Here is a 17379-nt window from a genome sequence, read left to right as displayed (position 1 = left end):
CCCCAATAATAATCTATTTTTTGAAAAAAAAATTTTTTTTTGAGAGAAAGAGAGAGAGTGCCAGTGAGGGAGGGGCAGAGAGAGAGGGAGACAGAGGATATGAAGTATGCTCTGTACTCTCAGTGCAGAGCCCAATGTGGGGCTTGAATTCACAAACCACAAGATCATGACCTGAGCCAAAATCAAGAGTTGGACGCTTAACTGACTGGGCCACCCAGGTGCACCAATGGTCTATTTTTTGTTTTTGCTTTTCTTAAATTTTTATTTATTTGTTTTTGAGAGAGAGAGAGAGAGAGAGAGAGAGAGAGAGAGAGAGAGAGAGAGAGAGAGCGCACAAGCAGGGGAGGGGCAGACAGAGAGAGGGAGACACAGAATCTGAAGCGGGCTCCAGGCTCTGCGCTGCCAGCACAGAGCCCGACACAGGGCTCAAACTCACGAGCTGTGAGATCATGACCTGAGCCAAAGTCACACCCTAACCAACTGAGCCACCCAGGTGCCCCAACAATCTGTTTTTTAAATAATCTATTTTTTTGTAAGCATTCTCATTTAGTTTTTCTTTGAAGAACTTCTTAATCCCTTTCAGGTTTTTGAGAGCATTATGTACATCCAAAATTATGTTTTTTTGTGCATTGAATTTTCTGTATCATTTTATTTAAACCATTCATTTTACCTAAAGCATCATACCAAGTCAGTACTAAGCTAACAAATTTAGACAAGGATATGTTTGAAAGCAGAACATCAGCTGGTATTTCAGGACCTGTGTTCTTTATTAATATCATCGTAAAAAAGATCATTGCACACTGTTTGTAACTGAGTTTTTACTGGCACGATAGTATCAATTCAATTTCCCCATCATATATTTAACAGTGGTTTCACATTTATATTCAATGTTTTTCAATATACCCAAGTGTTTAACTGAAACTGAAAAGCAGTCATATAGTTTTTGGAAGATATTTTTAAATTCAGTAATGTCAAAGGAGAGTTTGACTGCACTGTTCACAATGAAGTTTAAAGAATGCTTTAAAAATATATACAACGGTGTATCATTTTTTTCAAAGAACTATTACAATGTTACATTTTCCCCATATAGTTGCATCATTGTCATATTTCTTGTTTCTCAAATGATTTTTTCAAGTTCAGTGTTTGTAAGTATTTTATTAAAAATTTAAAGTGGGGGTGCTTGGCTGGCTCAGTCGGTGGAACATGAGACTCTTGATATCCGTGTTGTGAGCTCAAGTCCCATGGTTGGTGTAGAGATTACTTAAAATAAAATCTTTAGGAGTGCTTGGGTGGCTCAGTCAGTTAAGCGTCCAACTTTGGCTTGAGTCATGATCTCATGGTTCGTGAGTTCCAATCCTGCATCAGGCTCTCTCTGCTGCCAGTGTGGAGGCTGCTTTGGATCCTGTGTTCCCCTCTCTCTCTGCCCCTCCCCTGCTCTCCCTCTCTGTCTCAAAATAAATAGACATTTCAAAAATAAATAAATAAAATCTTTAAAGGAAAGTATTTGAGTTTAGAAATCTACAAGTTGAATCATAATTATTATCTGTGTTACATACATTAGGTATTGAACCTAAAATAATGAGTTAATGTTTAGCACTTCTCACCTTATCCCCAAGTATATCTTTTATAACACCTGCTAACATTTTAATAAATGGGTTTTATATTCATCCCCTGAGTAATGTGCCATGTTTTTTTGGTGTTACTTGATTTTGCATAAATACTCTTCCATGATGTTACCAAATGTTGCCAAATGGATAATATTCCAATTTCCGCACTGTGAAAAGTAATTGGGTAAGTGTTTGAATGTTAGATATTACCTCACCAAGAGCAGAATCATTTGTATAATGTTTTCAATAGGAGCACACCAATATTTCTTCCCATTTTATACAGTATTCTGCAGCACTATTTTTCACTGTGTCCCATGTACCTCTGAAGTTTTTTTCTGTGTTTTCCCTTCTTTTCCTTTTCTGTGCTTTAATATGTATTCTTTTGATTGTATCTTTTAGTTCACTAATCTTCTCTTCTGCTGTTTCTAATCTGCTATGAATTATATCAAATGAATTTTTTTTCAAGATTTTGTTTTTTAAGTAATCTCCACACTCCAAGTTTGGGGCTCAAACTTATAACCTGGAGATCAAGAGTCCCGTGCTCTACTGACTGAGCCAGACAGGCTCCCTTAATGAATTCTTTTTGATCACAATTTTATTAAGACATACTATACATACAATAAACTGCAATTGTTTATAATACACAATCAGATGAACTTTGACCTAGGTATATACCCATGAAACCACTGCCATAGTCAAGATTCAGATTATTCTGATCACCTCCAAAAGTTTCTTTGTACTCATTCACCCCGCATCTCTCTTTCTCCATATCTGGACCCGGGAAAGTTCCCCGGGTCTATAGTGCTCTCACTATAGATTAGTTTGCATTTTCTAGAATGTTATGTGGAATTATACAATACGTATTCTTTTGTCTTCAGCTTCTGTTGCTCAGTATAATGTTTTCGGGATTCATCCACATAGTCGGGTGTATTGGTAATTCATCCCTTTTAACTGCTGAGTAGTATTCCGTTGTATAGATATACCAAATTTGTTCATCCATTTACCTGTTGATGGGTATTTGAGTTGTTTCCAGTGTTTTGATACTGCGAGTAGAGCTGCTATAAATATTCTTGGTGTGGATATATGTTTTCATTTCTCTTCGCTATATGATAGTCTTTTTGAAGTGTCCATTTGGCTTTACTCTAGTCTCCAGTTATTTTACACTAGTCAACAGTAATCTAAGTGTTGCTATGAAGGCATTTTTGTATAGATAGTTAAAATCCTTAATCAGTTGACTTTAAGAAAGGGAGATCATCCTAGATAATTTGGTTTGGCCTGATTCAATCATGGGAAGTCATTAAAAACAGAGTTGAGTTTCTCCTGAAGAAGATATATTGCCTTGGGACAACAGTTTCTGTTTTAGCCTGAAAGTTCCAGTCGGCCCTTCCTGATAGCCTGCCCTATGAATTTTAAATGTGCTTAAATAGCCCTTTTCCCCACCCCCAATTGCATAAATCAATTTCTTGAAATAAATTTCTTATTTCTTGTCTTCTACTTGTCCTGCTTCTCTGAACCCTGATGGATACAGATTTTGGTATTGAAAGTGGTTCTAAATGAACAGAATCCCAAGATGAGTTTTCTGGATTGGTTCTCTAACCTGGTTAGATTTAAATGTATGTTTATTTATTTATTTATTTATTTATTTATTTATTTATTTATTTGAGAGAATAGAGACAGTGCAAGCAGGGTAGGGGCAGAGAGAGACAGGAAGAGAGAGAACCTCAAGCAGGCTCCGTGCTGTCAGCACAGAGCCCCATGTGGGGCTCAAACTCATGAACTGTGAGGTGGTGACCTGAGCCAAAATCAAGAGTTGGTTGTTTAACTGGACTGAGACACCCAGGCATCCCTAACCTGGTTAGATTTAAAGGCACTAATGACTATTTCCAGTGGTAAAGAGGGTACTGGTAGTCCATGGCATGATGAGGCATTGGGTACTCCTAACCAAATACCTATGTCAAGCGAGGTTGTTAGTGGCCATGTATTTTCCACCTTAGAATATTGTAGTCAAATTAGGAATATAATGGGATTGGCTGGTTGCTCCTAACTGTACTGAAGAAAGTGGGGAAAGAAAAGGTTGAGCTCAAACTATGCATAGATGACTTGAAAGCTTGTGAATCTGCCTCGAAATAAACCCTTAGTGCCAAGATTTCTGAAAACCAAACTCAGAGCCTCATTCTGCAAGTGGCTAATAGAAACGCTGGTTAGAGTCTGGCAGGCCCCATGAATTACAGTGCAGAACCTTAGGGTTTTGGAGCAAAACCCTGCCATCGTCTACATATAACTACTCTCCTTTTGAGAAATAGTTTTTGGCTTACTACTGAGCCCTAGAACAGACTGAATGCTTGACCATGGCCATCAAGTTACCATGTGATCTGAGCTGCCCATCATGAACTAGGTGTTATCTGACTCACCAAATTATAAAGTTGTGCATAAATGGCAATCACAAATGGTATGGTTACTGAAGGTAGGAGTACGTTGTATGAAGAAGTGGCCCAAATGTCCTTGGTCTCTTGCTACAGTATCTTTTCTCTCTCAGTCCACAGATACAAACCATTGGGGCATCCCTATGACCAGTTGACTGGGGAAGAGAAAGGGTAGTCTTGGTTTATAGCCTTGTGTACAAAGGTTCTGCACAATATGCAGGCACTGGGTGAAAATGGACTGCTATAGTACTATAGCTCTTTTCTGGGATAGTCTTGAAGAATAATAGTGAAGGAAAAGCCTCCTGGTTGGCAGACTTCGAGCAGTGCACCTGCTTCCTCATTTTGTCTTGAAGGAGAAATGACCAGAAGCTCTGTTGGTCTGGAGGTCTTGGCTCCAAAGGGAAGAATGCTTCCACCAGAAGACCCAACAATGATTCTTTTTCTTTTTTTTTTCACTTTTCAAAAGAATTTTATTTTTTGCATTTTATTTAAATCCAAGTTAGTTAACATATGGTGTAATAATGGTTTTAGGAGTAGAATTTAGTGACTCATCACTTACATGTAACACCCAGTGCTCACCCTGACAAGTGCCCTCCTTAATGTCCATCACCTATTTAGCCCATCCCCCCAACCAACACCCCTCCAGCAACCCTCAGTTCTCTGTATTTAAGAATCTTTTATGGGTTGCCTCCCTCTTTGTTTTTATCTTATTTCTCCTTCCCTTCCCCTATATCCATCTGTTTTATTTCTTAAATTCCATGTGAGTGAGGTCATATATTTATCTTTCTTTGATTGACTTATTTCGCTTAGCATATTACACTATAGTTCCATCCATGTTCTTGCAAATGGCAAGATTTCATTTTTTTTTTATTGCTGAGTAATATTCCATACCTCACATCTTTATCCATTTATCAGTCGAAAGACATTTGGGCTCTTTCCACAATTTGGTAGTGCTGCTAACAATGATTCTTTTGAACTGGAAGTGGAGATTGTCACCTGGTCACTTTGGGTATCTCATGCCTCTGAATCAACAGGCAAAGAAGGGAGGGTTTTTTTTTTTTTTAATGTTTACTTATTTTATTTTTGAGAGAGAGAGAGAGAAAGAGGGTAAGAGAGAAAGGGAGAAAGAGAATCCCTTTCTGTCAGCTGTAAGTGCAGAGCCCAACAAGGCTCCAACCCACAAACCATGAGATCATGACTTAAGCTGAAATCAAGAGTCAGACGCTAAACCTATTGAGCCACCCAGGAGAGCCAGAAGGAGGTTTCTTATATAAATGAAATAAATCACACAGAGAAAGACAGATATATGATTTCACTTATATGTGGTATCTAGACAAAATAAAAAATGAATGAATGAACGAACAAAAAAGAAACAGACCCATAAATATGGAGAACAAACTGGTGGGTGCAAGAGAGAAGGGTGGGGGGCAGGATGGGCAAAATGAGTGAAGCGGAGTGGGAGATACAGGCTTCCAGTTACTGTTTTACACCAGAAATTAATGTAAGAAGGGAGTTCCTGTATTGGCTAGGGTGACTGATCCTGATTACCAAGGGGGAAATGTAATTGCTACTACACAATGGAGATGTATTAACAATAGTTAACTCTATATTGCAGTATTAAGTTACAGGATGTCAAAAGTGGAAAGGGAACATCACCTAAGGACTTTGTATTCTCTTTTAGGGAAAGATACATATTTTCAGTTGTATGCAGGTTAGTTGTAGCATGTTAGGGGGAAGTATGACCTTGTTGTCTTTATTTGGAGCTTAAGTACATTTAAAGAAATGTGTAGGAGTGGGATGGCTGGGTCATCAGACTTTTTAATTCTAGCTATTCTAATGAGAGTGTAGTGGGAGATCATGGTGTTGTTTTTTTTTTTTTAATTTTTTTTTCAACGTTTATTTATTTTTGGGACAGAGAGAGACAGAGCATGAACGGGGGAGGGGCAGAGAGAGAGGGAGACACAGAATCGGAAACAGGCTCCAGGCTCCGAGCCATCAGCCCAGAGCCTGACGCGGGGCTCGAACTCACGGACCGCGAGATCGTGACCTGGCTGAAGTCGGACGCTTAACCGACTGCGCCACCCAGGCGCCCCGATCATGGTGGTTTTAATTAGCAAATTCCTGGATGAATAAAGATGTGGAGCATCTTTTTGTTGTTTATTGTTGTTTTTTTCCTTTGGTGAAATGTTTACTAAAACCTTTGCTTATTGTTTAATTGGGTTGTTTATTATCTTTTTATTACTCAGTTATAAGAGTTCTTTATATATTCTGGATACAAGTCTATTGTCAGATATATTGTATTGCAAATTCTCCCTCCCATCTGTCGCTTGCCTTTTCATTTTCTTAATGGTGTCTTTCAAAGAATAAAGATTTTTTAATTTGATGAAGTTCAAATTACGAACTATTTCTTTTTGTGCCCTAAGAAATCTTTGCCTATCTTGAGACCGCTAAAGATTTTTTTTTGTTTTCTTCTAGAAATTTACTTGTAGTTTTAGCTTTCATGTTTATAATCCATTTTTAGTTTCCTCTGGGGCCTCCTTCAGTGCTCCTGAGATCTATAAATGCATCCCCCCATCTAAGATAAACTTGCCACCTCTCTGGCCTTCATTCTTCATCCAAACTATCATCAAGCCCTGTGCCTAGGAGGTGCTCTTCTCTACCACCACCAGTTTACCTTGCCTTGACTGTTACAGCAGCCTAACTGGCCGCTCTGTCCCAACTCTGAGCCCCCTCCAGAAGTGATGATTTAAAAATAGAAATGATGGGGTGCCTGGGTGGCGCAGTCGGTTAAGCGTCCGACTTCAGCCAGGTCACGATCTCGCGGTCCGTGAGTTGGAGCCCCGCGTCAGGCTCTGGGCTGATGGCTCGGAGCCTGGAGCCTGTTTCCGATTCTGTGTCTCCCTCTCTCTCTCTGCCCCTCTCCCGTTCATGCTCTGTCTCTCTCTGTCCCAAAAATAAATAAAAACGTTGAAAAAAAAATAAAAAAAATAGAAATGATGAAAAATCCTCAATGGCTTCCCTAGATTCTCAAATCCTTGCCCCAATTATTGTATACATCTTTCCGCGCTCAACTCATTCAGGGGTGTTTCAGCACACCATTCTGGCCATGCCAAGTTCTCACGTGTTGTACCTTGTTAACTCCTTTCAAGTCAGCCTTTGGATTCCAGCCTGCATATCCTTGACTTTAGAATTTATTCCTACCCCCACCCTCCCAGGTTTTCTTAACACCACGTACCTCCCGGAAGAGTTCTTACTAATTACAAGTTGTAACGTTTTGTGATTCTCCCTTTAACGTTGTCCTTCTTCACCAGACCTAATTTCGTGTGGCTAGGGACTCTTTTATTTCCATAATGTACCCCCTGCAAGTGGAACAGGGCCTACCACACGAAGCCTCAATACATAAGTGATGAACAAATACATGAATTAGAAAAATGGAATAATAAAGGCATAGGCTGATGGCCATTTGTGGTCCCTTCAGTGATATTACCAGACGGCAAATATTAACAGTCTCGGTCTTTTTCCCAGCAGCGGACGAAAACCTGCTAGATCGAAGGGAGGAAGGCATTTCAATCAAGGTAGGAAGAACAGGTGTGTGATCCGGAACGGCGGCTGTAAGTCTGCTCAAGCCTGTGTAGCTCTGGGCCCTCGCTCCCTAGAAAAAGGGGTCAGACCAGAGGGCCTTAGTTTCTAGACCTTACGCCCGGAGGAGCCCATCCGGACTAGCACAGGATCACCTGCCAAGGTTCTGCTCTCCGGCCCAGCAACCGCGTGGGTGGGAGGGCGGGGCCACGCCTTCCGGGGCCGTCCCCGCCCCTTGCAGCGTGCGCGCGCCCGTCGCCGCCTCGCGCTTGCGCGGCCAGCTGGGGGCGGAGGTTGTGGGCGGTGGCGGCGGGCGCGCGCGCTCTCGCCCCCTCGCGCCGGTTCGCGCTCCCGCGCCGGGGCTGAGGAGGCTGTAGCGGCTGCAGCGGCGGCTGCGGCGGCTGAGGCGGCGCGGGGGGAGGGCCGGGAGGGGGGTGGTTGGGGGGGATGGACGGAGCGAGGCGGCCGCAGCGGCAGGAGCCGGCGCTTGAGCTCGAGCCACGGCGCTGGCGGAGACGCCGGCTGCCCCTCCCCTCCGCACCGGTGAGTGAGTGCTCCCGCCCCGGACGCTGGCGGCGGCCGCGGCCCCTCACGGCCCTTCCGCCGCGGGTGTGGAGAGTCGTGAGGGGAGCGTGGCCCAGAGGCGCGGCCGACGCGGGCCCGGCCTCCCGCTCGCGGCCTGGCGCGGCTCGGACCCTCGGTCGCCTCCGTTCGGGGCTGGAGCTCCGGGCCTAAGACTCGTCCTCCAGCATCCCGCCGGGCCTTTTTCCTTCCCAGCTCGTTCCGCTGTCACTTCGACCCTGGGGTTTCCCTCCCCACCCCCTCTCTTCGCCCCCCTTTCCAGCCCCCCCCTTTCCAGCCCCCACCTTTCCAGGGCCAAGGGGAGGGAGGGGAGTGTGAGGAGTTGGGCCGAGGCCTGAGGGACTGTTTGGGAGTAGACTATGGTGGGGGTCTGGGGTCCTGTGAGCCCTCGCTCGTCCCGGTGTCCCCAGAAGTTGGCCACTGGGGCCCAGCTGTTGCCACCTGAAACCAGTTTTGCACCTTTTGTTTTGATTTTGAACTTGTCGTTTGGGGGAGGGGGGAGGAGCCCGCTGTACTGGGAAAGGGAGAATAGGTGCTGCAAGGTGGGCCGTGAGACTAGGCTGGCTGGGCTTGGCCTCGGAGTGCCTTTTATTAATCCATTTAGGAAGAGAAAAGGGGGCTCAGTGAGTTGCACCTTCCCTAAAGGGCAGATATCCGTTTATAGCTTGCAAACCCCTGCTTTTTTCATTTTAAGCAAAGGTGTGTGTAGTGTTGGTCCAATTGTTGGTTTGGTTCCTACCTGAACAACATTGATGATGAGGCTCTCCCAGGTGAATCTGCAGCTGAGTTTCTTGAAGCAGCCCACTTGAGCTGTTGGCTGATTTCTCCCTTTTCTTTGATGACACCATCCACGAGTCCTGGTAGATTCTAGTCACCGCTTTTGCAAGTCTGCCTTTTCATCCTGACTTGTCACAGAAGAAAGGAAGAACACACAGTCTAATCCAAAATGGTTGCTATAAGTCTGACATACTCATAGGCATCTCTAGGAAAGGTCTGAATTCCTAAATTAGTTAATTCTAAAAAATAAAAATAAAAATAAAAAAAAGTCCAGGGCTTAAAAAGCATGTAGCTGCTTTACAACCAAACTTTGATATGTTTACGTCTTTTGACCAGTATCTTAAATTTTGGAAGAGATTCGTTAAACCGAATCCTTGTCTTTGAAGTACCTGTGTATAGAAATTGTTGCAAAGCCTGGAGGAAAGAACCTTATGAAAATGTTAATGACAAGATTCCTGCAGGGGGTAGGTATGTTGTTTTCCTCCATTTGTAGATTAAAACAGTGAGACCAGAATTGTGAGTAGGTGGTAGTTTTACTAGTGTCCTGTAACACGATGCTTTTAGGTGGGATTTTAACGTAACAATACCTTGTCCTCTACCAACAGAATTGGCTTGTATTTTTCTTTTTTTTTTGAAATCACACACCCACTCTCTGGCTAGTATAGAAAGATTAAAAAGCTGCTTCTGGTCTGTGGGTGGTAACCTTTTAATTTCTAAAGAGTTTTCAGTTGCTTACAGAATAGATTGCTGATCAGCGTAGGAAAAATTTAGATATTAGAATTTCATTAGCACGTGATTGAGATCTGTTATAATTATGAACATTAAGATTTGGCATAGTGTGGATGTTGTATACTATGTGTAGGAAATTAGATTTCTCAGAGGATTTGCATCTTACGGTAAACAGAGGTGCCGTCCGCTGACAGAATGTTGTTACACCTTCCAGTAGTTGAGGGACTCTTTTATAAGCACAAAAAAACCTGTACAATTTGATGAAGAAACCCAATGACCTGGACTAGTTGGTGACCACCATTTCTTTAAGCTGTTTGTTCCTTCTCTCCACTAGAATATTTCCCCTTTTCTGCGAGAGTCATATATGCACAAAACCTATAATGGCTAAGGGCTTAAGTTTAAATTCCTCAAAATGACATTTATGAATTCCTCAAAATCACATTTATGATTTATTTCTTCATAGAATATTTATTGAGTCCTTATTTTGTTCCAGAAGTTTTTCTAAATACTGGGCAGTGGTGGGGAACAAAATAGACAAGGTCCTTGTTATTGGGCTTTTTTCGGTTTGTGTGAGAATGAGGATAACAAACAAGTAGACAGGATAATTTTGGGTAATGCTGTAAATCAGCAATTAGCAAACTTTTTCTGTTAAAGACCGGAAAGTATTTTAGGCTTTATGGGCCATACACTTTTTGTTGCAACTACTCAACTCTGTTGTTGTAGTGCAAAGTAGCCACAGACAGTACATGAACAAGTGTTTCTGTGTTCTAATTAAACTTGGTAGGAGTGCCTTGGTGGCTCAGTCGGTTAAGCTTTCCACTAGTGATTTTGGCTCAGGTCATGATCTCATGGTTCCTGGGATTGAGCCCTGAGTAGGATTCTGAGCTGACAATGTGGAACCTGCTTGGGATTCTCTTTCTCTCCCTTTCTTTTCTGCCCCTCCCTCACCCATGCATGCACATTCTCTCTCTCTCTCTCTCAAATAAACAAAAAAACCCAAACAACTTTGTACATTGAAATTTGAATTTCATGTAATTTTCCCATGTCACAAAATATTCTTTTTCATTTTTTTGGGGGGGGCTCATATTAAAACATAGGACAAGCTGGATATTGGCCTGTAGGCTCTAGTGTGGCCCTTTATAGAAAAAGTTTGCTGATTCCTGATATCCGCTATGAAGAAGATAAGATGTGACAAGTGAGTGACTGGTGGGGTTGGTGGGGAGGCCTCACTAAGGAGTAGATATTTCATTTGTGGCCTAAAAGATGGAAGAATTTTACGGGCAAATGAAGCAAGTACAAAGATCTGCAAGTGGAAATGAACTGGTCCTATGTTCCCCAGCATTGAACTTTACATACCATGTCATTGTTGCCTTTGTGACTCTGCTCATTTTGTTTTTAAGTAGGTTGCCCTATTCTGTCAGGTTTTAAAAGTCTACCCATAATAGAATCTAAGACTTGGAAGAGATCTTAACTTCCTACCCAGTTGCTCTCTTCTAAAATGTTCTCAGTGGTTTTTCAGCTTCTGTTTGAAACCTTTGATGATTGTAAATTCATTACTTTGAGATAGCCTATGCCATTTTTGGTTAGTTCTAATTGTTAGAATGTTCTTCATGTTGTAATAGGATTCACCCTTTCTACCTTTTTTCCCTGATGCTGCCTTACAGTGACTATGGCGTAAGCCTACAGTGGGTTGTACCTCATTCCCAGGGATCAGTTCTAAAGCCAGGACTTGAAACAAAAATCACAGAAAATGAAAAGTATATTTGAAAATCCCGTAAATTGCTTAAAAAGTATTGTATACATGTTTTTGTGTATATAGCAATATATAATTCTTGGGCACTTTGCAAACTGAGAGCCACTGTGCATTACTGAAGGAAGGTGCAAGAGGAAATTATTATGTAGATATCCAGGCCTTCAAATAGTTTTGCTTTTTAAAACAGCTGTCAAATCCGTATCAGAGAGTGGTAGATGGTGGCAAATTTTAATGTGTTTCTGCTTCCTTGCAGAGTTTATTTTATTGTATTTTTACATTAAGCCTCTATTATATTGTTTATAAATATGTTGTGAATATTAAATGAGATAATATATATAGAAGCACCTGGCACATGGTAAGTGGTCAATAAATGTTTGCCAGATTTAAAGTTTTTGCTTCAGTGGGCTCACATGCACACTGTCCTTTGAAAAGTTGCAGAGAAGAACTTGGCCACCTGCTTCCTGTCTTTCCAAATTGGCATTTCCTGTTGTGGCTTTACCAAACAGCTGTCATTCTCTATGTCCTTGAGTGTTGGTCACATTTTACCAGAGGTCAGCTAGTAAGTTAAATGGCTGTATGTTGTAACTCTGTTCTGCCACATGACTCAAAGTATTTGAACACTGCTGTTGTCTCCCACTCAGGTCTTTACTTTTCAGGGCTAAACTTCATGTCTTTCATTTCTTTTAATATTTTTTTAATTTCTTTACCCTCTTGTTGTTCTTATGAGTACACCAGTTTATTGTTGTTTATTTTTACTTTGGTACCCTGAATTACATTTTAAGGTACAGACTCATCTTTCATCTCCTTGATGAAGTCTACCTTCATAATTCCAGACCTTCTCTATATTCCTAATATACTTTTAGCTACACTTCTCAATTTAATATTTTTTAAAATTTAAACTTGTTCACAAGCATTTTTCTTACTTCACAGTGAGACCATAAGCTTCTTCAAGGCCAGCACCTTGTTTCATGTATCTTTTGTGTCCTGATGCACTGAGGAAAATTTCAGGCATGCAGTAGATCATAAGTGTCTGACGTCAGCTCAGGTCAGGATCTCACGGTTTGTGAGTTTGAGCCCCATGTTGTGCTCTGTGCTGTCAGTTCAGAGCCTGGAGCCTGCTTCATATCCTGTGTCTCCCTCTCTCTTTGCCCTTCCCCCGCTTGCACTTTCTTTCTCTCAAAAAAAAAAAAAAAAAAAACCACGCAAAAAAACCTTTTAAAATAAACTTTTTTTTAGAAGTGTTATATTTACTTCATTATTGTGAGGATAGTACAGAGAGTTCCTGTCTATCTAGTTTCCCTTATTAACATATTAATGTGGTACATTTGTCACAAGTAATGAACCATTATTGATCCATTATTACTAAGTTCTACAGTTTTTCTTTTAATATTCCTTTTTTTTTTTGTTCTAGGATCCCATTCAGGATGCCATGTTACATTTAATAGTCTTGTCTCTTTAGCTCCTCTTGGTTCTGATGATTTCTCAGACTTTTCTTGTTTTTAATGACCTTGGCAATTTTGAAGATAACAGATTAGGTATTTTTGTAGACTCTCCTTCAGTTGGAATTTGTGTGATGCTTTTCTAATGGTTAGACTAATGTACTGTGATTTTGGAAAGACCACAGAGGTAAAGTGTCATTCTCATCACAAACCAGAAGTACATACTAGTGATATCACTTGCTGGTGTTGATGTTAACTTTGATCACCCAGCTTGAGGTAGTAGTTGTTTTCTAAACTATAAAGTTAACCTTTTTGTTCTTCTCTTTCTGTCCATATTCTGGAAGAAAGTTACTATGTGTAGCCTATACTTAATGAGTGATGAGTTAACACTCTACCTCAAGGGTGGAGTATCTACATAAATTTTGTTGCTTCTGTTGTTTGAGCTTTGGGCATTGGGAACTCTTTCACTTGACTTCTGTATCCCTTCCCTTTGATGTACTCACATGATTATGTGTGAAGGAGCACTTTCTTTCTGGCAACAAAAAAATGCTTCAGACTCCTCTTTTATATATCATGTTCTAGTTCCTATAGTCAGCCAATTTTCCAAGGAGCCCTAGTTCCTTTTATGGGGAAATGGTGTTAGAAACTAAGATTTTGAGTGTGAGATGTGCTAGTAGCTACTTGAGTATTGTTGCTTCTAGGCCATCTGAATGACAGAGAAAGGAGATTCATGTGTATAAATTAAGCTGTTAATATACACATCTATAAGTATTTCTATATGTAACCATTTGTCTCTATATTAGGAACATGAATTCATACAGGTGTTTCCAATTCTAATTCCTTACCACATGGATCATTCTAACCTCCACTATCCATTTACTTAATTCTTCAATTCCAGTATACATTTGGTTTCAGAATTTTTTTAATATGTATACCTGTGGGAAATAACTTTATTAACTAGAGCACAGTGCTTATGGATAGTTCCTTTTGCCTTTAGTCTTATAGACTCCACTCATTTCCAGCATTACTTGGTCAGCACCTTATTCCTCCACCTACTTTGGGAGGTTGTTTCATGTTTATAATAGATTTGAATTTTTTTTAATGTTTATTGTTGAGAGAGAGAGAGAGAGAGGCAGAGAGAGAGGGAGACACAATCTCAGTGCTGTAGGCTCTCAGTGCTAACAGCTCAGCCTGATGTGGGGCTTGAACTTCCCAACCGCTAGATCATGATCTGAATCAAAACAAAGTTAGACGCTTAACCCACTGAACCACCCAGGCACCCCTATAATAGATTTCGATTGTTTTGTCACATTTTGCATTCTGTGCTGAGATCCCTTTACTTCTTACGGGATTATTTTAAAATTTGCACACATTAAGGCTTATTCTCTGTGCTGTGACACAGAATGCGTTTTGACAAACTTTTAATCTCTTATGTTAACCATTACAGTATCCTATAGAATAGTTTCAGTGCTCTAAAAAAATTATCCATCACCTATTCAACTCCCCTGATACCAGCCCCTGGGCAACCATTGATCTGTTTATTGTCTCTACAGTTTTGCCTTTTCCAGAATGTCAGTATTTTAAATTTAAAGAAGTATTTTTGAATGATTTTTATGAATGCAGCATTTTGTTAAGTAGTGGGAGATACAAGTACTAGACAACCAACACTCAAACTTTTTTTTCCTATTGAGCTAAAAGTCATATAACACAGAATTCATCATTTTAACCATTTAAAATGTACAGTTCAGAGGCTTTTAAGTACATTCACTATGTTGTACAACCGCCACTACTATCTAATTCCAGAACAGTTTCATTAACCCAAAAAGAAACCTCATATTCATTAAGCAGTTCCTCTTCCCATCCCCTGGCAATCCCTGGACTGATTTTTGTCCCTACAGGTTTGCCTGTTTTGTATATTTAATTTAAGTGGAATTATATAATGTATGGTCTTTTGTTTTTGGTTTCTCTTATTTAATAATGTTTTTAATATTTATCCATGTTATAGCATATTTCAGTACTTAATTCCTTTTTTGTGGATGAATAATCCATTTTATGGACATAACACATTTTCATTTATCAGTTGATGGACATTTGACTTGTTTTCACTTTTTGGCTGTTATGAATAATGTTGCTCTGAACATTCATGTGTAAGTTTTTGTTTGAACATGTTTTAACTAATGCATTTCTTTTGATAAATTTTATTTTCATATTAAAGGGAAAGTTACCCAATGGCTCATTTGGTGTAAAGTGCTTACAGTGCTACTTTCTCTTGGCATGGTATTCATCAGTGAATAGTGAAATCACATAATTTTCCTGTTGTCTTTACAGAATAAAGAATTTTGGTCCCATTGGGGCAACAGTGGGTAGCCTTCCCTAGAATTCTGTTAGAGGAACATCCTGATTTATGTTGTGTACCATTTAGTTATATTTCTGAGTAGCAAGTCGCTCATTGTGAAGCTGGATAATAAGATCTGCTTGTGGTCTAAAGGAATCTCTTGAGTGTATGAATTGTTTTTAACATTCTATATTCAGAAGGATAGTAGGCAGGATTCCCATTCTGTAATCTATTTGGCATCAGTGGTATTATAGAGGTTTTATTTTTATTAACCACATTCCCTCTGAGGTTTAGACTATATTAGAGTGGCATTAAATATTAGTGTTTTCTTTTTCCTATTTTAGCACCCAACCCTGATGCTTTGTTTTGCAGTTATTGCTTCAACACCTTTACTTTGATAAATTCATTTTCCTCAGGAAGACTTGGCAGAAGTGTTCTTTTGCCAGTTTAGGGTAGCCTGACCAATTCATTGAAGTCTAATGTTTTTCATACTTCCTGAAAGCAAGGAACATTGGCTTTGTAAGCTTCTAAGTGACTTTGAGGTTCCGTGAAGACAATGGAATATAGATAAATTATATATTAACCATTTTCATACTTTATCCCAAGAGTGTCTTTATAGGCAAGCCCTTCAAAAGTTTGTGTAATAGAACACTGGGCTGGAACCAAGAATATTTTAATTTCCCTTGTCTAAAAACTCACTAATACTGGACAAATAACTTGTGCCTTGGGACAATTTGTTGTAGAAAAGATAATATTGACTTTCTCTACAGGGATGTTGTGTTAGGAAATTAGTTCTATTAATCAAGTACTTTATAAGTACTGTATCTATATTCTGTTTACCATTTCTAATGTTCTTTATTTTTTTGTGTAGTTCCAGATTTCTAGTGTACATTTCCCTCTGAATGAAGGACTTCTTTAGCATTTCTTGTAGTGCAGCTTTGCTGGTGATGAATTTTTTAGCTTTTGTATGTCTGAAGAAGTCTTTAATTTGCCTTGATTTACAGAAGCTATTTTCACTACATATAGAATTCTGGGTTGACAATATTTTTCTTTAACTATTTTAAAGATGTCTTACTGTCATCTGGCCCACATTGTTTGCAGTAAGAAGTTAGCTATCATTCTTCATGCCTCTGTGCATAATATGTGGTTGTCTTCTTTTGGCTACAGTTTATTTTTCTTTCAGTTTTTAAAATTTCTGGTGTAATACAGGTAACATAAAATTTACCATGTTAACCATTTTTGAGGGTACTGTTCAGTGGTATTAAGTACATTCATATCATTTGTGCAACCATCCAAACCGTCTTTCTCCAGGAGTCTTCATGTTGCAGAACTGAAACTGTACCTATTAAAAAATAACTCTCGGGCGCCTGGGTGGCTCAGTCGGTTAAGCATCTGACTTCAACTCAGGTCATGATCTCAGTTTGTGAGTTCGAGTCCCACATTGGGCTCTGTGCTAACAGCTCAGAGCCTGGAGCCTGCTTCAGATTCTGTGACTTCCTCTCTCTCTGCCCTTTCTCCGCTCACGTTCTGTCTCTCTCTCTCTGTCTCAAGAATAAACAAACATTAAAAATAAAAAAAAAATAAAAAATAACTCTCCATTCCAGGTCCCTGGTAACCACCATTCTATTTTCTGTCTGTGATTTTGACTGCTTTGGGTACTTCATAGAAGTGGAATCATACAGTATTTATCATTTTGTGACTGGGTTATTTCATTTAGCATAATGTTATGAGGGTTCATCCATGTTGTAATATGTGTCAGAATTTCTTTCCTTTTTAAGGCTGAATATTCCATTGTATGAATAGATGACATTTCACCATCCATTTTTCTGTCAGTAGAAATTTGGGTTGTTTCCACATTAGCTATTATGAATAGAGCTGCTGTGAACATGAGTGTACAAATATCTGTTTGTGATCTTGCTTTTAGTTCTTTTGGGTATGTACCCAGAAGTGGAATTGCTGGATCATATTATAATTATATGTTTAAATTTTGAGGAACTGCCATCACAGTGTATTGTTTTACATTCCCACCAACAGTGCATCAGGTGTCCCAGTTTTTCCACATTCTTGCTAGCATTTTTAATAATGAATAAATGAATTAATTTTAAAGTAGGCTCGATGCCCAGCATGAAGCCCAACACAGGTCTGAATTCAGGTC

General features: G+C 39.9%; 2 protein-coding genes across 2 annotated transcripts in view; one reads left to right on the top strand and one right to left on the bottom strand.

The window, feature by feature from the left end:
- The window catches only part of TRH (thyrotropin releasing hormone), a 72099-nt gene extending 63035 nt beyond the window's left edge, over positions 1-9064 (bottom strand). Inside the window, exon 1 of the mRNA XM_045051992.1 lies at positions 8931-9064. Within this exon, the coding sequence (XP_044907927.1) occupies positions 8931-9039 (109 nt within the window). The 5' untranslated portion in view covers positions 9040-9064. The remainder of the gene's footprint in view (positions 1-8930) is intronic.
- The window catches only part of TMCC1 (transmembrane and coiled-coil domain family 1), a 247795-nt gene continuing 238426 nt past the window's right edge, over positions 8011-17379 (top strand). The window contains exon 1 of the mRNA XM_045051987.1: positions 8011-8152. The gene's annotated coding sequence lies outside the window, so the exon portion shown is untranslated. The remainder of the gene's footprint in view (positions 8153-17379) is intronic.

This window comes from Felis catus, chromosome A2 (assembly GCF_018350175.1).
Source record: "Felis catus isolate Fca126 chromosome A2, F.catus_Fca126_mat1.0, whole genome shotgun sequence".
Lineage (NCBI taxonomy): Eukaryota > Metazoa > Chordata > Mammalia > Carnivora > Felidae > Felis > Felis catus.
Note: the sequence above shows the minus strand (reverse complement) of the source record. Positions and strands in the feature narration are given on the sequence as shown.